The sequence below is a fragment of the Cloeon dipterum genome, chromosome 1 (assembly GCF_949628265.1).
Source record: "Cloeon dipterum chromosome 1, ieCloDipt1.1, whole genome shotgun sequence".
Taxonomy (NCBI): domain Eukaryota; kingdom Metazoa; phylum Arthropoda; class Insecta; order Ephemeroptera; family Baetidae; genus Cloeon; species Cloeon dipterum.
The window spans coordinates 13,893,219-13,916,832 of record NC_088786.1 but is presented as its reverse complement, the minus strand read 5'-3'; the positions used below and the strand labels follow the sequence as shown (position 1 = coordinate 13,916,832).

Here is a 23,614-nt window from a genome sequence, read left to right as displayed (position 1 = left end):
GAGGCAAAAAACTTTTACATTGACCTCAAAGTGGTAGGTCAAAGGTTAAGGTAAAAAAAAATTAATTTTTTGATTTTAAACTCAAATTTGAAAATGAATAAATTGGAATTTTTTATTTTTTTCGTAGCCATTTTGTAGAGCAGAAAAAATAAAGCTAAAAACGTTAAAATTTGGAATAAATACGGGTTTTTAAATTTTTGTTCTAGGACTACCCTGAGCAAAGTTATGAAGTACTCAAAATTCCCAGATTTTGACACTTAAACGCCCGCAAAACCCGCAAAAAATGGAAAGGCCGAGTTTTCTCAGCTGTTTTGTAGTACAATTAGGGCAAAATTAACGCAAACAAAATTTCATCAAAATCCATCGACCCCTGGACAGAAATTTTCTGCTTTGACTGATTATGGCTCAATTCCACCTGAACATATAAGGTTATCATTGAACAAAGAAATATTGAAAATATGTTATTTTTGACAATTTTAGGTCTGCCAATTTATTTATTTAATATATTTCTTGTTGATTTTCTGTAAGAAATAAATCTAATAAAGGTTGAAAAACTAAAAACTGATACTAATTCAAAGATTACCTATATTCTGCAAAGTATTACGAACAGGAATTCCTGCTACCCGTTGCATGCAAAAACAAAATTGATGCTCAACTTTTGTTATATTAAAGAAAATCATTGATTGAATGAAAAGGAAGTGCAAAAATTATAGATTAAATTATAGGCGGCAAATAGTGATATGTATTCTTGCACAGCACGAGCGCCGAGCGCGAGAGTGGAAATTTGACGTTTCGCCCATTCCCGGCCTCATCACTGGGAAGAGGAAGTTTGCTCCAAACCATTAGTGTGAATCTGGTGATAATGAACACCTGTTGATAAGCCTCCATAGCTCAGTGGTACGAGCACTGGTCTTGTAAACCAGGGGTCGAGAGTTCGATCCTCTCTGGAGGCAGATTTTTTAATAATTAAGCTGATTAGAGATAATAAATTATAATTTCCACCATATATTGCGTCCTGGTGGCGGTAAAATTGCACATTTAACTCAACAACCCAACTTAATTCTACTTCTTGCGAGAAAAGGACAACAATAAATATTCAACAGTGCAACTTTTTAATGTTTGTTGTTTTTTGAGTGATGCCAAATTTTACCGCCATCAGAACTACACATCATCCATTTTTATCGTTTCGCTCAACGGTCGCAGTGGCTGTCAACAGCTTTTTCCACTTGAGAGTATATATTTTGAACATTTTTGGTTACAACCATACGTTTTTACTACGCCTTCATAGCTCAGTGGTACGAGCGCTGGTCTCGTAAACCAGCGGTCGAGAGTTCGATCCTCTCTGAAGGCATGGGCCCTTTTTATAATACAGTCAAAACGCAAAGAACTTGTCATGATGATAATTCTAATTTTCACAAAACATTTTCTAGCAAAATTAACTCATTTTTGCAAAATGAGTTAATTTTATCTCATGAAAATATATGTAGTAAGCCCAACTTGGCTTTATTTTGGCAATTCAATAGGAGTCAATATTATTTAATGCGATCGTAATATCGTCATGTAAAACCCTGACAGGAGTCTACATTATTTCAATCAGTCATTCAAAACTCCAAACCCCTCAATGGACCCACCGATTCCTTTACTTTTTTATTATGCGTAAAAATTCGAATTCGATCTTAGCCTTTCGCGCTATGGTCAATCAGAGCCTGTTCCAAAGAAAGTGCTATAAAAAACAAATAATTGTATCAGTCTAAGAGAACGACATTGGATCTAGGACCAAGGTCCAGGATTTTTGGGTTATTGTTGGTTTAAAATTACTGTCATCGCTACTCTGATGGAACAAAGGTTCAAATTTGCAACGGCGCGGGTAGATTAAAATCAAGTTTATGCATAATAAGGAAGTACCAGTAAGGACAAAAGCTGCGATGGTTTCGACGGACTACATCAGAAACTAAAAACAACCGACATTTTACTCCATTTAATTTGTAAATAAAAAGACTCCCCATTTTAACTCACTTGCAAACGCTTTAAAAATATCGTTAATTAATTAATTAATGGTTTATTAAACGCAAAATATGCGTGCAACATTCTACATGTAAAGGTTAATCAATTTTTACAAATTTTCGCTGCTTCTCTCAAAGTAAGTTTTCTTGCTGTACACTTTTGGATATGTATGATATTTTTCACAAGTCTCGCCACAGAACTTACATCTACAATCATAATTAGGCTCATAGTGAAACGTTACATTATTACAGAAAATATGGTGATAGCCATGACAAAAATATCGTTAATGTGATTTATTTTTGTTCGTTTGGTGTCAGTGACACTGCAAAAAAATCAGAGTTGGTGAGTGAAGCCGAAAAGCAGCAGGCGCGAGAGAAGAATAATGCCGCGAACACGGCATTGGTCCATTGTTAAAGCGAGCAAAAATAATGCAAGCGGCTAATTGAATGCGTCGAGGGAGAGAGGAAAACAAGAATTATTTCTCACTTGGCGCGGCAGCGAAACTTGTTGAAAAGGCAACACGTTAATATTTCATAGGGAAAATTATTCGCGAGATAGCGCCGAAATTGCACTGGTCCCATAAATAATTCGGCCGCTTATAATGCTGGAAAAATAAATAAAATAATAAACGGCGGCCGCTGCTCGGCGTGTACACATTCAAAATAACTATTGTGAGCCTTCCTCTACGACAGTCTTCTCTGCTTTCAGCGATCGCAATCGCGCCGCGGTTAGTCGCTTCACGCACGCATCTTGTGGGAAAAAACAAAAGCCGAGACACCCGAGCGGTGTTTATCTTGTTAAAATGACACCCGAATACGTACACGACGCGAAAAAATTGGCAAAATTTAGCCCCCCATTGTTGGCCCAGACACAATGGATGCTAAATATTAAAATGGAGGTCTCATCTTCTCTCGTTTATTATTTCGGCATTCTTTGCTTTGCTTCTCTCCTGCGCGGGACACGTCGGCTAACGAGCAAAATAAATTTCCGCGACGGTGCGCGGCGCGAGCGCATTTTTCATTATCCATTTGCATTTTATCTCGGGTGCCGCGCAAATTTAATGAGACAGCCCGGCATAAATCGCGATGATGGATCTCGCGAGATATTCGCGGAATGTGCCAAAGTGCCACCGCAGATTTGTAATTTTTAACAGTTCCCGCCAGCGATTGCCATCGGCGCGTGAATAAATTGAGCCACCCTCCACCACACATTGTTTGTGCGCGTGCAACCACGATCACCTTCGTCGCTATCAATCCACTCATACTCTGAAAATATTGGAGTTCCTCTCTCGGTTGACCAAAGAACATAGGTTGCAAGAATACTTTCTTAAATTCAGCACAAGTGATTGTTACCACCTCTCAACGCGTATATTTCAGTAATTACTTAAAAAGGTAATATGTCCGAGGAAAGTTAATTTGGCCACGCTTTGATTAAGACGAAGCACAACATTATGTCTGCATTAAGGCTTCTATTTTTCTTTGTGTTCACGATCTTCCCACTTTGTAATGAAGAGAATAAGCATTTGATTATTTGGCATTCATTAATTTATATTGAATTATTCTTCCCGATTGGTTGACAGTTGAAAACCAACTTATCATGTAGCATTTAAATATTTATTTTCAATGGGCATCTTTATTTGGAAACATTTCTGAAAAACGCAAAAATATTTTCTGTCTTCATTACAAAATTATGTTTCTTTGTTTTCCAGTCATTCATTTATATTATACCTTCTATCAGAACAAAAAGTCTGCAAGAAGAGACACTACAGTGAGACAAAAACTAATTAAATTAATAATTTAGAAAGAGGACTCCAAGCTAAAGGTTGCTGAACGTTTTAAATTTCTTCTATATGTGCTATTAAAACTCCCTTTCCTCTTTATAGCAGTCTATGCAGTGCCACTGAGAGTATGAAATTTACTCGCTGTGGTTTTTTATCATCGACAATATGTGGTCTTACAATTTAACTTCATTTTACACTCAGTTGCTTGAAGGATTTTGGTGAATATACTTCAACACTCAGCACAATGTATTTCTGGTGTGTTTTTGCTGCATATTTCGTCATGGTGAAAGGAGTGCAAGTGAACTTGGAACCATTGAACGGTACAATAATTGTTCTTCACGTTTATGGCAAAGGGGTCCTGAGGCCTAACATCACTTGCAAGTTTTCTGAATATGAAAACAAAAGAGACACAAAAGATTTCACATCAATGGATTGCAATATGAAGCAGAAATGTTTTGTTCAATTGCTATATGATCAGCCTGTAGGGTGGATTTTATGTGACGTGCACTATCCAGATAGTAAAAACGTTTCGGAAATTCTCAAAGCAATGGATCGTCTATATTATGTTGCCAAATTCTCACCTTTATTTGATTTTGCGAAATTTCATTCAGAACATTTTACTGCAAAGCAAGTCGCAAATGATATGAATATTGTTCATTTCACATCCAAGTTTTTAAAGGAAAAATCAAAAATCACTGTGTCTGAGTATAAAAAGTATTTAAATTATCTCAAGCAGGACCTCGGCCGAATGGAAAACTTTAACAAGAAAAGCATTGCTTGGATAAGAAATGTAAAATTTTGTCAAGTTGCTGATAATGTTCCACTTCAATGGAATGAGACACATCAGAACGGTTACAAAATAGCTAAATGTGTTGGTTATTATTTCACTGGTTATTTTATTGAGACTTTATATGGCGTTCAGAACTATTCACAAACTATCACAAATATAACGGATCCAGAAACGTTGACCAAGGAAATCAAGAACATTGATTATTTGACTACTGACGTCGACGTGAAGAAATGGACGCCATCGGAGAGGAAAGAACTCTTGGACAATTTGGATTTGACAATCGCCAATTTAGACATAAAAAACAGTACCTATGAAGTTGTGGCCAAGAATATTGCAATAGGGATAGTAAATATAGCTGAGAGCAAAGCACTTGGATTATTCCTTGAGAGAGGGTCACAAAACCAAGGATTGTCTCTTATCCAGAATGAAACATCTGAAGCGAATATTTTCACTCCAAAATTAAGGTGAGCGATTAAAATAACTGCAATCCTAAAATAAATTCATGACTCAATGTTAGCCTTGGATTAAAACTACCTGGAGAGTTACTAGAAGATCAGTCACTCAAGCTGAATGCTATTTTGATAGAGGACTCGCAAGTGCTGTTTCAACCCAACTTTATATCAAGCGTCATTAGTGTCACCGTTGGAAATTCGACGCAAAAGATAATCGATGTGAAAAACTTATCACAGCCGATCATTCTGTGGTTCAATAGAAGCAAAAACTTTCCAGGTAAATCTTCGTAACTTAATTGAATAAAAATCTCTAGTTATAAGAGTCAGTTGGAGAATTTATATGCTTCAAATGGGCTCTGATCAAAATAAAAAATGTGTAATTTGGTAGAAAGAGATAAGGGCATAATTTTTGCGCAGCTTTAAGAAGAAATTTCTGTTCGATATTTCTTATTTTTTATCCTTTTCTAGAACCTGGGCAATGTGTTTATTGGGATTACGAGGCAAACGAAGGAAACGGAAACTGGTCTAATGAGGGGTGTCACCACAACATATCCTACACTGTCAGCGATGGATTCATAGATGAGTGTATTTGCTACCACCTAACGCACTTTGGCAGCCTGCTTTTGATGGGCCATGAAGATGTCAATTCAGAATCGAAACCGTTCGAAGTACTCAGCATCGTTGGCTGCAGCATCTCTTTGCTGGGACTAAGCGGCGTTTTTGTCACTGCTGCCGGCTCTCCACAGTGGCGGAAGGGTGCAGGTCAAAAGATTCTGCTGCAAATGGCCATCAGTTTGGCCTTTTTGATGGTCATGTTCCTCTTATCCTTGGCTGCTGATGTCCAAAAAGAAAACAGAGTCGGTTGCATCTTCATGGGTTTTTTCTTGCACTACGCGATTCTGGTGAATTTCTTCTGGATGCTGGTGGCCGGCTATCTGCAGTACAAGCGCTTGGTTCAGGTTATTGCCCACCGCGTGCCGAAACTTTTTTCAAAGTCTTCGATGGTCGCGTGGGGCTGCCCCTTGGTGCCTGGCCTACTGATCGTCATTTCCACCCATTGGGATGAGTATCACGGCCCGCCACTCTGTCTGCCTCAAGATGTCACTTTCTTCGTCACGATTCTCGCTCCTGTAGTCACCATAATGTTGGTTAACTTGGTTATCTTTTGTCTTATCTTGAAAAACATATTCATGGGCACAAACGACAGTCCACGGAAGCATGAGAGCAGCACAACCAAAAATATACAAGTGTGCAAACTTTTGTTCTTCCTATTCGTCTTGTTAGGTCTGAGTTGGATTTTCGCCCTATGTCAGTATATAGAAGCGCTGCAGGAAGTTTTTACTGTACTTTTTAATTTGACAGTTACATTCCAAGGAGTGACTTACTTTATATACATGGTTGCCTTAAACAAAAAAGCAAGAGCATTCTGGCTGGCCACGTTTAAAAACAACCGCGACCTTTTGGCATCAGTCTCGTTTATTAACTCTAATAATTCAGAACAAACTGTTTCTGTTGCTAGCAGCAAACTGCGAATCACCATACAGAGTGATGACAGTGAGCAAAAATAAATGAAATTGTATTATTCATGAAAGCGACTCTGTACATAAATTAGGTTTTTTAAAAATATTACTTTTAAGTTATAATTTAACATTGTACTTACTTATTAACAATAGTGGTTGTGAACAGCCACAATCTTTTGAAGCTAATGGTTTCCGTTTTCCTCTTGCTGTAAATGTAAAATAAAATGTATGAAATGTTTGAAACGCGTTTCCTTAATTTTTCCCGGCAGGGAAGGTATTACTAAAATCCTATATATTTTGCATTATAATTTCAATGTTAAACGAGGTTATTACATTTCATACTTACTATATTTCAAACTTTTTAGAGTGGATTTCAAGTTTTTACATCAGGCATCATAATAATCTAGACTCTGGAGTTGTTAAGCCGCAGGTGTTGGATTTTTTTTGCATCTAGGCCAGCGACACGAACTTCCCTGAAAGGCGCGCGATTCCGCTTTTGATCTTCATGAGCGATGACAAAAAATGCTCATCTCGGTGTATTTTCTGCGCACGAGCCACGAGCACCTTTCATCTGGCCACGCAATTAAGTCGAGCTGGCAGAATTCACTTTCGGCGACCACGTGGATGTACTGAATGAAACACGCATCTTTATGGTAATGAAGGCTGAGTGAGGCTGCTTAATGAGCGGTTCGCGAAATGATATAATTACAGTTGTTGGCTGACAATGAAAGAGCTGGCTCTTATACAAGTACGCTCACTAATTTATTCAGTTTCGATAATAAAACGTAATTTTATTGCTTGCTCTCCTCTGCGCGCGTCAAAATAAATGCGGTGGATCATGAAAGCTGACGAGGAAGTCTTAATTGTGAGATTTCTTCTTGGCTTGCACCAGCATTTTCTATTGCTAAGGGCACAATTAATGTCAAAATTTAAGCTTGTATGAGAGCAGTTTTGTTCTGAGAAAAGAATAATTTAAATATATGTTAAATACCAGCGAACTTTCGATTTTCAAAGAATTGTTGTTAAAATAAAGTTTAACAAGTTTTTGTTTTGTTCCGTGACACATTTTTTTAAATTATAAATTAAACTTAATTAAAATTTTTAGCAGTCGAATTCCATCTAAATTAAATAATTTCTACGAGTATAAACTTCTGTATTAGCATCGAGTATGAGCCAGGTGTTCCTCTGCTTCCGAACATCGTCGGTTTGAAGCCTAAAACGAAAAGGCTGGTTCACCTGGTGCTTTTACCGAAAATAAATATCACGGCCGGCGGGCGAATTTTGCTCTTGGAATACTTTCCACAATCAGAAATTATTGATCTATGGGTTTTTATAAGTTTTGATTATAGGTTGCGCTTCTCCGTGTGTGCTTTATCGATTATCTCGCCCTGCTTAAGACCGCTCTGCTCCGTCTAATTTTACCTTAAACAACATAAAACAAAATCCATCTGCGTGCGCCAGCCATGCTTTCGTCTTCCACTTCTCACTTTGCCGTAAAACGATGGCAATTTGTGCAGCGAAATTGCTTTCGCACCTCCATTGTAGAGGGCGATAAGCCGCATATTATAATAATTTTAAGATATTTGCCAGTTTTCAGCAGCACTGCCACACATTTAAAAATACAATTACGATCGTGGTGATAGAGTGGCAGACGCTTGAGCTGCTTAATTTTATTAAAAGTGCTCTTTAGGGACGGGATTTCTAGGCTGATTCCAGAACCAAGAGGTTGGAACTGAATAAAAGATGCACAATTGATTAATCTGGAACTTGTAGTACTTTTGCCAGATTTCAGGTTCGCACTGTGAAATTATGAAACCTTTCAGCGCACCCCACTCAAAGTAAATGTTTGATTTCCAAACTTTCAATTTAAGAAATTTTTAATTTTCCAATTGAAAAGCTTTGTTTTTTAACTTTCCATCTTATCTTGGCAATGGTAAGGAATGCTATAAAACATTAGTTTACCAGCTGCTGATGAGGACCCGAAATATGTTGGTCTCCTGCTTTCGGCCTTCAAATTTTCAGGACGGCGGAACTTTCTCACAGCTAGTTTTTAATTTTTATAACAATATAATAGTGACATAATTACATCGTGGACTTTCATTTCAAAAAATTTCATCTAAGTAAAACCAAACGAAAGCCATCCGTGAACAGAAACTAAAAATTTCATCCCTGATAATCGTTTTATGACTATCTATTCCCACCCCGTCGGTTCAATCTGCATATTTCCCTGTTATCGACGCCGAAGCATCTTCCAATAATATTTTTACTGCTTGCATATACGTGTACTGCGCGGCTCGAGTTGTTATTTTTTATTAGAGAACATCATACGCTCACTCGTTTCTTTAATGTTTTCACCAAATCGCTGCCGGAATAATTTTCGAGTTAATTCAGAGATTGATTCACGTGATTATATGCAAAGTATCGCCGCCGTCGTCGCGCGCGCGAGATGTTTATTTTGTGTGTCTTACGATTTATTACGAATTTCGGTGGAATATGGCTGCCGCATGAAATATTCAAAAACTTATAAGGGCGGCCTCCATGAATTTGAAATTTCTAGTACTCAAGTTGTATTGCCAAAGAGAAGCAATGTTAAAAGCTAAAGATAATCATCGCTGCTTTTTTCAAAGTATAGATCGAATCACAGTTTTGCGATCAATAACAAGGCTAATTTCCAGAAGGTTTCCTGGCAATATAGCCAATTCGCGTTTATTACATTATAGCGTACGTTTGGCTGGCGATAGTCTTCGCAGGGTCTGTAGGTCCCATCCTTTTTCAGGACTAGATGCAGCGCGGAAGCCCATAGTCACTCTCCCCTCGCCGTACTTCTCCTCGCTGCTCCATTTCTTCGAAGAGCTGACGGACGATTTTTAGCTTGTCTAGGGCGAGGCGACGGAATTTTTCGTGATGAGGAGAGCCTTCTGTGGTAGGAATTCGGTGAATCGCCTTGTGTTTGACAGGTCGGTTGAGATCCGGTGGTTTGAAAAGTTCAGGGAAGTCCTTCAACGTGCTGTAGTATTCGTTCGACGAATCGACCATTTTGACAGAGCAGGGTGAATTTGAGGGCTCGGCGATACCTTCAACCGAAAGGTTGGTTATCTTATCGACAAGAGTCCCCTCGTCCAAGTGCACGGCCATCTTGGCCAAAAATTCAGCCCCTAATATTGGGCGGTCGACGTCAGCAACTCGACGTGTTCAAATCTCCTCCATAAACCAAACGTAAGGTTGAGGGTTATGAATCCGTACGTGTCAATACTATATTGTTGTTTGCTGCAGTGAGCACCAGGTCAGTTGTCCTGGACCTTTTTGGAAGCAGCTTTGCAGGAAGGACACTAACCTCTGCGCCGGTGTCCACAAGAAACGTGCGGTCAGTTTGCGGGTCATAAATGAAGAGACGTTTGGTGGACTTTTGGGGGCTCAGCACTGGGCTTCCGCGCTGCATCTCGTCCTGAAAAAGGATGGGACCTACAGACCCTGCGGAGACTATCGCCAGCCAAACGTATGCTATAACATATTTTGAAGTTATGAAAATATAAATTGATTTTAATCAACAAAATCCCGGTATGGGCGAAATAGAATTTAAAAATTTAACACTTCTCAACTTGTGATATGCATGCTGTAGCAATTTTAAAACTTATCTTATCAATAAAAACGTCAAAAATATTCAACCGCAACAGACCGCAAAGTAGTGCGAGAGCGCAGAGCAAGCAGCGGAAAAACGCGCCAGTATCGCACTTTTCGGCAGATAACTCGCGGCATATTAAGCGTGTTCGCGGGACGTGAATCACGTAAATACAAAGAGCATAATATACGTTTTTAATTGTGCGCGGAGGCAAAACAAAAAATAAAAACATGCACATTCAGTGACTCTTTTAACTGCGCTGCCGCTTATCAAAGCTGTAACATTCGTGTTTCCTAAACGCTTTTCAGATAACTTTTCTCTAGTAGGCGTGAATAATTTCATGAATAAAGAGATTGTATCTGTACTTTTTTCCTACTTATGCAGGCCGGCACGCAGCATTAAAATCGAGTCTCTTATCTATTTTATTACCCGGCCCAGACACATCGCGCTGCATGCCAAACGAATGAGCTGCTTTTTTGTTTTGTGCCATTTTTCTCTGCCGCAGCAGTTGATCGCTGCGTGGGCCATTTTTTCCTCAGAGAGCTTGTTAAGGAACTTAATATCTTAATACTGCGGAGGATGATTTGTAATTAAAGACTGGTTAGAAATGTGCCACATCATTATGGACACTTGCGCGTTGGACTCCAGCCGAGAAATAATCAACGCTTGATGCTTGGTTCCCACACTGAGCAAATCGGAAAATTGCTGCATTATATTAATCAAACTGGCGTGGTATTTCTGCAAGAAAAAAGTGCAAGCAACTCGTAATCTAAAATAGCAAACAATGTTATTAATAATTGTTCGCACAACACACGTGAGCACAGATTGTTATCTAAATTGTGTTCTCCGTATTTTCATCCAAGAACCGTGCTGATGTTGATTGGTGCTTATATGTTGTAAAAATATACCGGATCATTTTGGACAGTCAGGTTACTTTAAAGAAGTTATAGGCCATCTAAAACGAATTATTGTGGCCATTTTTACTCAAAATTTATTATATTTGATATTAACTTCCAGGTTGAACTATACTTTTTTATGGCATTGTGCCCCTTGAACAAATAACATAAAATGGTTAGTTAATTTACCTTAATTTTATAGTTCTATTAATTTTTCTCCTTCAGAAATGAGGTTGGATAGTGAAGAAATGACCTCGAAATTCCCATTTAGAACAGATAGAATAAAAATCTATATTACTAGTTTTTACGTTTCTTTGATTGCCGGTTTCCTGCAGAACTATATGAGCTAACTAGCTGAAACTTTCTAGAAATTTGTTTTCTGATCCTCATTATCAACACATTGAAAAAAAGAATGGGCGTGTTTCTTATAAAATCGTAAAATCGCAATCCTAAAAAAACACCCTCGGGTTGAATCTCGAATCTCTATTTTTTAAACAAAACGTTTTTAAAATATCAAACTAACTTTTTCTAGGGTAACCTTCTACTTCTTCGCCGGATCCACAAATTTTCTCCGTTCATTTGATTGCCGAAACTAGATGAGCTCAACAAAGGCAGGTGCAGTTTCGAGTTTACATGTCTGTCGCTTGACAAGAAGGAGCTTTGCAGAGTCAGAAAGAAAGGAGGAAGTGGCGTAATTAACGCAAGAGGCGGTTGGATTGTGCCAGAGAAAGACAATGTGGACTAAATCAGCAATTCAGGCCCGGAGGGGTGCATAAATAAAAAACGGCACGAACGCGAGAAAAGAAGTGCGGCGGCGGCCAAGGTTGGGGGTCCTGCCACTCATACCGCGCCGAATAAAATCATCGTTTGCACCGCGCAGACAGGATAAATAAAGTTGCCTGACGTCTCACTAAAAGCAACCAACCCTTCAGCGGGTAACTCGAGCGAAAAGCACCCCCCGTGAGCAAAAAATATATGTTTTCTTGCACGGAAACAGCACTTCATTTGCATATATATTGCCAATTAGATTGCGAGCTGCTCTGCGGTCTTGAACCAACGAAAGTAAGTCTATTTGTTGTTTGCGAAAGTAAAAACTTTAAAAACTATTTATGAAAACGACACGGGCTTAAATTTAAAATGAACTGTCGATCTAACAGATGCCAGGAAGTCATTCTGTTTCTTTAAATTATATATATACATACATACTTCAATTCCTTTTTCAAAATGATGACAATTGAGCACTTCAAGAAGTCTTTAAAGTGGATTGATACAAGTCAACAATTGAAATTAAAATTTGAACTGTTTAGTACAGTTAAATTAGCAGTTGATCAAATTGTTAGTTTGAATACAATGTGAAAAATCAAATTAGGACCAACTAACAGTTAAATTTATAGTTTTGCCAAATTTCTTGAAAAACGAAACGGTTTGTCAATGATTCTTTCGCTTGGTTTTGATTCCTCTTTGTCACTATCTATCCAACGGTATGCGATTTACGGGGTAAGTTTCCCCTCTGGCGTATTTAAACGTGATTTTCAATTGGGAGAGAGAGAGTGAGAGAGAGTGAGAGAGAGAGAGAGAGAGAGAGAGTGCTTTTTAAAATGAAATTTGTTGTTTGTATAGCACATATGAAGAAACAGATCAATCGATCATCATTGATTAACGTATATGGTTTATTTAAAGCACATGCAAACTTTTTTGTATTACCTTCTCAGTTTTCAACTGTAAATCGTTTTTGCTTCAGAGTTTAGCATTAAAATAACGACCATTTTATAATGCAATCAAGGATATCGCATGTCAAAATGCGATTATTTTAGTCTCTGTGTGGTCCTGCTTGCTACGAAGGCTGTGAGTCTCGCAAACAATTATCAATTGTCACTCTGGCGGTGAGCGGCGTCGCAAATTCGAAAGTGAAAATGCACCACACGTCGAGACGCGCGGGGCGACGAAACGAGAGTGGATGGATGGATGGACGGGCGAGCTGTGTCGGTCGGCAGGAAGCGGCGCAAATAATACAAATGCGCCATACGGCTATCTCGATCACAGCATCTAATTGAATAAATTACAATGTGATTATTATTAGCTGCTGCTGTTGGCCGCCACCGAATCGTTCGTTCGTTCGTTCGTTATTCGTTGCTGCTGCTAATTATCGGCGTATGCAAATGCGCTCGACGCACTCATGCACATTATATGCACGCCATGTGCTCATTCCCAACAGAGACAATTACTGATTACACGCATTTTCTCCTTGCCACGTAAATGCAGTGCGCCTTTTTACGACCGCGCTGCATGTGTGTGGTACGTATGCGGCTTGCATTTCAAATCGGTTGATGGAAATAAAATGAACCCCGCAATGCAGCCGAGACAAAATGCATGCTAGAAAACTTGAAAACAGGCTCAAAACAGACAATGCAGTTGAAAAAGTAATGCTAATAACTTCTATAGAAATTAAACCCTGCTTAATTCTTTACAAGAAGAGACGGAGGAATTTGAAGTTTAACTTTAAAATTCTATGCCTTGAAAATTTTGTCTGCTGAACCGAGTCTGATTTCGTAGTACGCCAAATAAATTTTACAGTTTGGATACAAATTCATAATATGTTTATAAATTGCCAGGCACTAATATCATCTTTGACACACAGGTATCAACAAACCGATGGCCTGAAAAATCACTGTGGCGCTGCTATCAAGAACTTAACCGTGTGCAGCGCTTATAAAACAAACTGAAGCTACGAAATATGAACTTTCAAACAAGATCAATTTTGTAATGGAAACACTTTCTAAAGCGTTTCAGGTATGCAGTGTTTTCAAACAAAGAAATTCTCTGTATCTAATTTGAAAACGCGTGATAAATTATCACAAATAAATAACGATAATGTCTTTATTAATTACTGATTATTGCTTGTTTCTCATTTTCCTCTTTTGTTACACAGAACATCAATTTATTCTGAAGATCAAAATTTATGGGCTGCTAATATAATCTAACAGTGAATAAAGCTTTTTAGAATTTTAAGTATACATGTCATATTCGTTTCACTATAGAAAACTTGTTTTTGCACGTAATTTAAATTGTAATAAAATTCCCAACCACATCAATTTTTTCCTTCCCGAGTTCACTTTCATGCCTGCGGCTTTGTCCTGATTTGATTTTAATGATACCATTATCAGAAAAGGAAGGAAGTGAATTTTTCCTGCTGCATTTATGTCATTTTGCCATAGGCACGCTAAGCCCCTGCGAAGGTCTGGGCTATGCAACCATGCAACAGTTCGGAGTTGCGCGGGTTGCGGGGAACTCGAGCTTCATGTTCTACGCAAACAAAAGTCGCTAAAGTGAGCTCATTTAGATCCAGTTTCAGGTGATTTTAATTATTTTTAGTAATTTCTGCTTAAAAAAAAACTTTAGTCCTCTTGATTTCTACTGCACTTTTTATATTTTGTGAAGATATTTTGTTTTACTAAATTATGAAAACTGATATAAATCAAAATAGGAATCTGAAACTAATTGCAAACCACACCCACGCGTGCAGGTGTTCCATTTATGCGAAATCTGTTTGCCATAGTGTCAATCAACCAATGCGTCTGCGGCGAGATAAATTAAGGTGTCTCTCGTTCTCTACCCACGCCGCGAGAATGAATCACTGCCAGCAGCCCTAATTAAATTAGCAGCAGGTGTTTTATAATTATAAAATATTCGGAATGCCGGAGCGGCAGTTTGTAGAGATAGCGATCCGGATAAGTGTAGAAGGAGCGCGAGAGATGCTGCTGAAAAATGCTCCTCCTCCCGCAAGCCCCGCCTCGGCCCAAGTGTCTGTGCGAGTAGTGCGAGTACTGCTTCTTCTTGAGTATGTCCCTCGTTAATACTTTGCCCTGCTGTGGTGAGTGCAGATGCAAACGAGCGGCAAAATGGTACGGAGCACTCTCTTTGTCCAATCGCAGTCGTCGCCGTGTATATATTTTTTCCTTTCTACCTTTCTCGTTCTTTTTGTACCGGCTATAAAACGGCATTCCACACACTTAGCCGCTCTTTATATGGCAAATGCCTCAACCACGGTAGAAATAATAAAAAGAGAAAATCGCTTACCAACACACATGATCGCAATTCAAGTGGAGAACAATGTTTATTTCCATGTCCCTTGTGATTGCTGAGCATGACGTCATTTTTCCTTAACCATTTTAACAACTTCAACCTGATGATTAGAGAGAATTAAACAAATTGATTCATAGTATTGCTATTATTTATCACTTTTTGTAAAATTTTGAAAAATCAAACTGCGCCTCAAGGGCATATAATTTATATCAAAGATATATCAGCAGTATTTTAAATTATTATTATCATTTTGGAACTTCCTTCCGTAAATTAAAAACGTGACCATGTGACCCTCTACAGAATGTTTTATTACACTCTAAAAATGAACAAGAAAGTTTCAAAGATTCATAGTCATAATATTCCAATTTTTTTCTTGTACAGTTTTTTGTGACAAAGTCGTTTGTGGTATTAAATTGTTGCACTCTTGAAAATAATTATACCAAGAGCACGAATGATTGATACGATCTAAAAATCTTTAAGCATGACCTGTTACAGTGGTCCTCTAATTTTCATTACAATTAAAGAAATTGAAAATGCTTGAGACGTGCATTCCGACACCTGCGCTTTCTCAGCGTATCGTAACGCTTGAAACTTACACAAAAACGCACATGAAATTTAAGCTTTAACAACCAACATAAACAGCAAAAGAAACTGCTTTGCTCAAATCAATCAAATTGTTCATCGCCTTAAAAATTTAAGTTTCACCAACTTGCAAACAAATTTGAATAGACGGAAAGTTCGAAAAAATGTAAAAAATAAACTTATCCTAATAATTGTTTCAGTAGTTGAGAAATTCACTAGCGTAAAATGATTGCAAAATATACAAGATTATCTCTTTTCTCTAAGCTAATAAACTAATTCTAGAACGAAGTTTCGTCATTTCTGTTTGTTGATCACTGTTCACATTTAAATCCTCTACTGCACTTGATGTCCAGTTCTTAAAGGAGGTAGACACAGGAACCGATACTCCCTTAGCTCGATTTTTGGATTCGATTGTTGCCCATTTTACTGTTTGGTACGATTAAAACAAACAAACAGAAGAAAAGTCTACAGTTAGCCAACAATCAAGTAACTATGATCCAAATCCACTGTGTCCGCCATCCTTACTTCAAGTTACTTCCTAGTAATTTGACGGAATGGGTGGATTCCGTTTGTTTTGCAGTCATGACTTTCGCAAAGGGCGATGGAATTTCTAAAAATGAATATTAGTTCAAGCTGATTACTATGAATTGCAATTCAAGTACTTGGCAAGATCTGCGCAGGGCCTGCAGACGCGGCGCCCCATGTTGATGAATTGCAGCAACGTGGTGTTTTTGTAGCGATCGCACACCTTGTCAAATTTCTCCAAATCTGTCATTCCAAACAGGTAGCCTTTGTCCTGCATCTTAGACTTGCAATATGCGCACAATTTGGATGCATTTTTCTGTAACAGAAAGATATCTATCAGCAACTAATAATGACACATTTCAAAAATATTTTTTAGATTCTCCAAGATGCAACTTTTTCTTCTCCCTTTGAAGTTTGGAATCTGGAGATTGCCAATAATTTCAAAATTCTTGCACTCTGTAGAATTTTCTTTGTGAGTTCGCATTTTTAAGATATTTTGCCTTCAAGCCTATAAGAATAAAATCTCAGAGAGCTTGTAATTTTAACTAAGGAAAATTCAAAACCATGATTTAATTTCTAAACATTTTGGATAAATAAACCGACTTTAACTGAATTAAAACTGAATCGCGAGATGCTGTCAAAATTCTGGAATATTATCTCACCTCGTCGCTCCCGACAACCTCTCTGGTGCCGTTTCTCAAGTACTTGTTCAATTCGCCAATTTGAAAGGCCAATGCCTCCTCCTCCGCTTTTAGCTTTTGAAAGTTGACTGAAATGCATGGAAAATAGACATCCCTTCCTCTTGATTTCGGGAAGGTGTAAAATTTTGTGGAGCCTGCTTGAAGGACCATTTTCAAGAAGTGTCACAGTCCGTTTACAATCGTCACACAACTAATAATTCTTTCGTCAAGAGAAAGCATTGGTTGTGCAGTATAGATAGCAATAAATCCCCTAAAATCTTGCTAGCTGCTCTGCGCAAGCGCATAAGGCACATATGGGATTGCTTGATGGGGTTGATTTCGTAGGTAAATTCTTGAAATCCAAAATTTAAATAGAATTGATAAAAAATATTTAGGATTGCCCTAAATGGATTACAACTTTCACGTAAAGGTTTTGAAATTTAAACTTCTGACATAAATTTACTTTGATTGCAACAGGTGTCCGATTCTTTCTAGGATCGAGGTTGTGAATAAATTTGAAAAGCTTTATTTCATGCAGATCCAGTTACAAAATGATAAATTCACAAAAAAGACTCCACTTGCTAGTACCTTTGTTTTAACACCTGTGCTCGTGCATATAAAATGACGCAGGTTAGTTCTTTGACATTTATTGCTTTGAGAGTCGGTATGAAAAATTGAGCACCCGCTCTTCGCAGACCTGGCGAGAGGGTCCGAAATGTGTGGGAACAGATTTGAGGAGACCTCATTTGACCAGCGGGGGGGCTCGGCGTGAGACAGAAACTACTGCTTCTCTGCATTTTAACTGCTGCATCAATTTCTGCTAGAAGAAATTAAATTGGCCTTACACACATGTTGATTTCTTGGAAATTCTCTCGCTACTTCAAAGCTCACGTCTTCATTAATTTTGACGGCAAGACGTGAGAAAATATTACAATATCACATTTGTGTGATGACATATGTCCAATATTTTACGGATTTTAACACAATAACAGTACAATATTTACCTCAGAGAAAACTTGTTTGGCATGAGAAAATTTTTTGAAGCCCTCGTGGAAATTAATTTGTACGTTATGAATGAGTTATGTTTTTTATAGTATTTTTATACATTTTTGGTGCCTGCTGAGAATTTATTATTAGTACTCTAACTATGAATACTATTTTGCTGTACTTAGCTCTGTTTTGTGCTATATTACATTGAAATTGTTAATATACGTGTGTAATTTTTATGCATTATAGGTTGTACACCGTAGTTGTCTAATAAGTATCCTAGTCTATAATTTTATTAATTTAGCAACTTTCTCGTTCTGTGATGCAACTTGATTCTATAAATTGAGATTTTTCAAAAGCTCTAATTATGATTTGTTTTATTTTAATTATTACCAAAAGAAACAGATTAAAAAATTGGATTATGCAAGTTTCTTAGGTGATGCGTGCAAGTGTGATTTTTTCAAAAGACATGCCGAGAAAATTCACACCCCGGAACAAAAGAGGTAAACAGATTTTGACAAATGCGCGAAAAAGGTTTCCCCTTAGCGATAAGAGCGCTGCAATTATTTATATATTTATTTACTCATGAGAACGGTGTGCTTGATGCTTCAGCGATTATATCACGCGCAACTGTTATTTTTTGCACATTTATCGCGTGCAATAGCGCAGCTGTTGTTCAAAGAAAAATGTATTTCAATGGGGGCTCGAATTGGTAGTTTTTCACATTTAATTGATCTCTAGACGCTAATGAGGTGCATTTAAAAAAATATTTATGTCGACACGAAAGCTTTAACGCGGCATTCCAGAAAATCTCCCAGCATCTTCTTCCTCGATTTTACCTTTGGAAAGCTGCTGCCTGCCGACTCGAAATTTATTTATTTTAGCATTTGTAAACAAGTTTCCTGCGCCTTATTCCGTTTTGGTATGAGAGAGGAAAATCGACATCGGCTACGTGCTTCTCTGAGAGTAAGGAAAAGCCTAACAAGTGCGGGGCACGCGGGCAGAGATAAATTTGTGACAAGCTGCTCGCGACATTTTGCTCCTTGAATTTCATGCATATCCTTTCACGTACCAGATTTAAAACAAATCATGTTTGACTCTGATTTGCATTCAGAATTACAGGATTTTGTTATATCTTGGGATAATGTCAAATTATTTTCCTCAATATTCAGGAAATTCAGTGTAGTGTTCACACAATATTGACAAAAGGTTGATTTATCAACAATATCTAACAAGTTTTTTGCTTCAAATCCTATTTGAAAAGTCAAGAAGTCGTTTAATTTTTCTGATAATATTCAAATTACGGTTCAGAGTGTAGCAAAAACCGCATATACACTAAAACATGTTTGCGGCATCATTCACTTGCCACAAAAAATACTCAACTGCGAATAAAAACTAAAAGAAAATTATTAAGAAAACAAAATGTGACATCCTGGCTATATTATACTCGATTTCTTCCTGCCTGAATTAAATCTAGATTTCTTCCACTAAATCGCTCGATCATCACATCTGTCAAAAATGGGAATCGACCCCTCTGTTCATAATTCACAAGATGAGAGTGTGGGAATTAATTATAGTATGCTCATGGGAACAATACACAAACACACACGGTCAGGTATACGGGAATATAAAATAACTCGTCGTTTATAAGGTGACACACACGATGCATGCGCGTGTTTTTACGTCTCAACAATTTTTCTACCTGAAAACATCAGAGAAGGATGGATGAGTGTCCCAAAGCTGCTCTCACGTCCCCGCCCGACCAGAGCGCTTGATGCTTTGGATGAGGACAAAATTCTTTTATTTCTCCCACGGACCCAAACGCACGGGTGCTTGATGTTGCTGCATTATGATTCATTCAATTAAAATTTCAATAATTAATATGCAAAATTGAGCCTGTGCATGATTTATGGAGCAAGTTACAAATCAAGGCGATTTTCAGTTTTTCACTTAAAGTTGATTGGTGCAATTAATTGAAATAAAATTCATCGGCTCAAAATTTAGTCAGCTCAAATCGTCTTGAATTTCTGTCACAAATATGTACATTCTAGCTCCAAAAGCAGTTGCAACGTGAAGAATTATCATTCTCTTGATGAATTTCTCAAAGAATCAGGAACAAAAATTTCTCATCGCATTCCTACGCAGCACCTTGGAGGATTTCTTTCGAAAGGCTGGCAGTAATGGGCCCATAAAATAAATTAAATAATTACAATGGACCGTTTTAATATAATACATCAGCATTTTACGAGCATTGGTTCTTTTCACCGATTTCTACGGAATAAACTCACATGTGCGGCGCGGCCGACCGCTTCTTGCCGCCGCTGCTTTTTATGGACGTACTCGAGTCATGATTTTAATCAGTGACCTATGACCCACCACAACAACAACATAACACAAATACAGCATACTTAGCAGGTACCAATTAATCGAATAAAATTATTGAGTTTGCCTGTCACAAATATTCAGCCCGGTGCGTGCAAATTATAGCCTTTCCAGCCACTTTACAGCTTCATACCTGGCCGCGCGGCCATTTATTATATTTCTCGTCTGAATATGGTGTGTATCTGTGCTAAATGAATATTTCGCCATGATTCCCACAGCACCCAAACACCGATTGGGCGAGTTTGATAACAACAGTTCCGAGCCGAGAAGTGTGCGTTTTCTTCCAGGGCATTCAAACGTGTTATTTTTTTAAAATATATATCATGAAATGACCAAAATTTTTGCAGTAAACTCCTAACGCTAGACACCCAATTTTATTCATTTGGCTTTCAAATCAATCACAAAAATTACTTATTTGCATAATTCATTTAAATTAGTAGAAGTCCGGCCTCTCAATGAAAAATCATCAAGTGAAATGCATCGATCATTGTGTGTGATTCAAGCGGTGAGAAATCTCAAGACACATCAGTGTTTTCATTAGCACCTCCCACAAGGAAGAAATTATTAAAGCGTCATAAATAACATACAGACACCTCAGTAATAAATAAGCTCCAGGTGTTTGAGCATCTATTTTCGAGCCAAAGAAAAGGGGGAAATATGCACGCTTTGGAAGCTAAGAATGCTGAGGCAACTCTTGTATGTAATTGTCAGATTAATAATACGGTAGCGCTCGCGCTTGTTGACTCTGCAATTATCCTTTTAAAGGCTCGCTCCCTGCTGCTGCTGCTGCTGTGGAAAACCAAGAGATGGAAATAAACAGACGTCAAACACGAGGGCTAACCCAACAATGAGCATTCCCGGCAAGTTACTAGATGGTCGGGATGAATGCGCAACAAAATACTCGAGTCGAAAATTGGCTACTCTCAGCCTCCGCTCGTTTTAATGATGCATCTCAACCTTGATACCTGACAAATTTGCTGCACGAACCTAAATTTTACAGCAAAGCAATTATTACTGATTAGTCTATGTGTCTCTTTGATTTTCTTTAAACGTTTTGAAGCTGATATAATATTGCTTCATGTACTGTAAGATATAATTTATTAACAAACACTGTTGGTGTACAATTTAAAAACATTTATCTAGCGTTGCTTCTTAAACGTTGCTGCCTTCTTTGCAATAGAAAAAATGATACAGTATACACAATTGATTGAATCTGCTTTTAAGTTCATATTAGATAAAAATTTGCGGTAAGCATCCACAATTTCATAAAATGTTAAATATAATCTGTGGATAGGTGGATGAGTCCTCATATCCACAGAAACTTTTTTGCAAGTTTTTCGATCTTTTTAAAGGTGTGGATTAGAAAAATTGAGGATGATGCTAACTTCAGCATCATCAAAAAATATTTGTCCCTTATTAGTACACTTTCTGATATCTTGTAGGACACTCTCCGTCTTTAGGGCACTTTGGAGTAGCCCACTTCAGGGCACGTTCCAGTAGGACACTGTACTTTGTTTGGGTATATATTCCATAAAACGTTGTAATCTCTAATAACCAACAATTTTGTCTGCGCATAAAATATCTTTTGTGCCTGGAAAATTTTGAATGATCTCGTTAAAATCTGCAATGGCGAAGGTTAATGAAAATGGTGACATTGAGCTATCTTATTTCACCCCTTTTGATTTAATATTTTACTACACCGTCATCAATAGAAGAAAATTTGCATCTAGTATGTCGGCTAGAAGGTTGAGTTCGTGATGGCAAACTGCTTCTGTAAAATAACTTATTTCCTAAATTGAGGAATTACCAAAAAAATTGTTCTACTCAAACGGCAATGGTTTTTTTACTGCATTGCATGAAATCATCATGATGATCAATTTATTATTTTTATAAATTCAATAATCATTCCGTTTTTTCGTTCCTCGCTTAAAAATAAATCAATTCGGTTTTTGACCAATAGAAAAATTTGGGCTTCTTCTCAGTTGTCTCGCTCACGTTGGGTTTGCTTGTTGTTTTGGTCGTTGTCGTTGCATCCGTTGTCGTCTCATTAAGTGCCTCTTCTGTAGACTGAACGTCGATCTCAGTATCCTCCTTGACAAGGCACCCTAACGCAATCGACGATCCCTTTAATTTTAAAGTCACATGTCTTGGTCATCCTCAATCGAGTTTTAAATATAACAGAGCCTTACGTCACTCAGTAGACAGTAGTTGTGCATATCGAAAATTGATGGGTATCCTTCAATTCCATTTATAAAATAAATGGAACCATTGGCTAAAATTTGGTATGTGTCCTCCTCGATGTCTAGTAAATGCGCCGACCAGCAATCTCCTTCAGGCAGCACATGGAAACACTCGAACAGGTTGACGATTTCAGATTTGTTCCCGTTGCTGCTGACGTTTAAAGTTGCTCCTTTTGTTGGTACCGTCAAATTAGCTTTTTGTGCCAACTCTGTTGAAAGAAAAATGGATTTAAGCATTTTACCAACATAGGCGTTTTAAAAATTATCATTTAATAACACTACAGATTTTGCCACTTAACCTTTGGTACAAAGTCTGGTGCACGATTTTCTGTTGCATGGACAGAAATAAAACTTGCTGTCGTTTTGGACGAACTCGTTTTTTTCGTATCTCGTGGAATTATGCAACAGTGCTCCAGTCCCTTGGTCAATAATAACTGCACCATCCAGCTGGATTTTGACACCACTTTTGCAAGTTTTGCCGTCCCCAAGCGAACAGAAAATCAAAACTACGAGAGCAGCAGCAGCTAAAAACTTCATTTTACTGTCCCCTGTGATCCAAACTGATTATATTTGCTCCCTATTTACGACCTCAGCTGTTTTTTTATCAAGTAGGGAAGACGGTGGTTTTCACTAAAATAGTTTATCAAAAGGTTTGCTTTGCGGCTTGAACCGGATGTGTGTGAAGACAAAATATGTGGATGTTAAATTACAGACGTTAATTAAAGAATTTTTTAAACCTAGGTCTAATTTCAATTAAGCCAATTTCAAATTTGGATAAGGTTCGATCAGCAATTCAAAAAACATTTCACTAAATGATATTAAAATAAATTATTGAATAAACATAAAAAGTCACAGAAAAATTGTTTCATTGAGGAGTTGCAATGTCAAGTAAGAGCAAATGTATGTCATGCAAATTTCGTGTCATGTTGGTGGCACACAATTAAAATTCCTGACATTCCAGCGGTGGTGCTCCCTTTCATGCAAGGAATGCGTGCGCGCGGGCGAAATGACAGGTTTTGTGGGCTGTGAATAATTTCGGCAAGCGCGCACCGTTTGATTAAATGCAATGACAAA

General features: G+C 37.8%; 3 protein-coding genes and 2 non-coding genes across 5 annotated transcripts; 3 read left to right on the top strand and 2 right to left on the bottom strand.

Moving 5' to 3' along the window:
• Window positions 1-880: 880 nt before the first annotated feature.
• TRNAT-UGU (transfer RNA threonine (anticodon UGU)) lies at window positions 881-953 on the top strand. The gene has a single exon. It is a non-coding gene; the product is annotated as a tRNA-Thr (tRNA).
• A 325-nt stretch (window positions 954-1,278) lies between these two features.
• TRNAT-CGU (transfer RNA threonine (anticodon CGU)) lies at window positions 1,279-1,351 on the top strand. Its single transcript has one exon. It is a non-coding gene; the product is annotated as a tRNA-Thr (tRNA).
• Window positions 1,352-4,007: 2,656 nt separating this feature from the next.
• On the top strand, window positions 4,008-6,754 carry LOC135934128 (adhesion G-protein coupled receptor G2-like). The gene is made up of 3 exons (XM_065475662.1): window positions 4,008-5,038; window positions 5,092-5,303; window positions 5,495-6,754. The coding sequence occupies exons 1-3, from the start codon at window positions 4,029-4,031 to the stop codon at window positions 6,592-6,594; spliced, it is 2,322 nt and encodes a 773-aa protein (XP_065331734.1). The 5' UTR covers window positions 4,008-4,028; the 3' UTR covers window positions 6,595-6,754.
• An 8,675-nt stretch (window positions 6,755-15,429) lies between these two features.
• On the bottom strand, window positions 15,430-17,169 carry LOC135941417 (uncharacterized). Its single transcript, XM_065486934.1, has 3 exons — window positions 16,914-17,169; window positions 16,389-16,567; window positions 15,430-16,336 (listed from the first exon to the last, which is right to left on the bottom strand). The coding sequence occupies exons 1-3, from the start codon at window positions 17,100-17,102 to the stop codon at window positions 16,258-16,260; spliced, it is 447 nt and encodes a 148-aa protein (XP_065343006.1). The 5' UTR covers window positions 17,103-17,169; the 3' UTR covers window positions 15,430-16,257.
• A 4,885-nt stretch (window positions 17,170-22,054) lies between these two features.
• On the bottom strand, window positions 22,055-23,083 carry LOC135947733 (uncharacterized). The gene is made up of 3 exons (XM_065496660.1): window positions 22,840-23,083; window positions 22,490-22,749; window positions 22,055-22,424 (listed from the first exon to the last, which is right to left on the bottom strand). Exons 1-3 carry the CDS (start codon window positions 23,075-23,077, stop codon window positions 22,227-22,229), a joined length of 696 nt encoding a protein of 231 aa, XP_065352732.1. The 5' UTR covers window positions 23,078-23,083; the 3' UTR covers window positions 22,055-22,226.
• Window positions 23,084-23,614: the final 531 nt, after the last annotated feature.

What these genes read in the sequence shown, in the direction of transcription:
- LOC135934128 (XM_065475662.1), top strand. Translation starts at nt 4,029, where the DNA reads ATGTATTTCTGGTGTGTTTTTGCTGCATATTTCGTCATGGTGAAAGGA. An exon ending in ATTTTCACTCCAAAATTAAG is followed by an intron (nt 5,039 to 5,091) that starts GTGAGCGATTAA and finishes ACTCAATGTTAG; the next exon opens with CCTTGGATTAAAACTACCTG. An exon ending in TAGAAGCAAAAACTTTCCAG is followed by an intron (nt 5,304 to 5,494) that starts GTAAATCTTCGT and finishes ATCCTTTTCTAG; the next exon opens with AACCTGGGCAATGTGTTTAT.
- LOC135941417 (XM_065486934.1), bottom strand. Translation starts at nt 17,102, where the DNA reads ATGGTCCTTCAAGCAGGCTCCACAAAATTTTACACCTTCCCGAAATCA. An exon ending in AGGTTGTCGGGAGCGACGAG is followed by an intron (nt 16,568 to 16,913) that starts GTGAGATAATAT and finishes TTTCTGTTACAG; the next exon opens with AAAAATGCATCCAAATTGTG. An exon ending in CCCTGCGCAGATCTTGCCAA is followed by an intron (nt 16,337 to 16,388) that starts GTACTTGAATTG and finishes ATTCATTTTTAG; the next exon opens with AAATTCCATCGCCCTTTGCG.
- LOC135947733 (XM_065496660.1), bottom strand. Translation starts at nt 23,077, where the DNA reads ATGAAGTTTTTAGCTGCTGCTGCTCTCGTAGTTTTGATTTTCTGTTCG. An exon ending in CACCAGACTTTGTACCAAAG is followed by an intron (nt 22,750 to 22,839) that starts GTTAAGTGGCAA and finishes TTCTTTCAACAG; the next exon opens with AGTTGGCACAAAAAGCTAAT. An exon ending in ACTACTGTCTACTGAGTGAC is followed by an intron (nt 22,425 to 22,489) that starts GTAAGGCTCTGT and finishes TTAAAATTAAAG; the next exon opens with GGATCGTCGATTGCGTTAGG.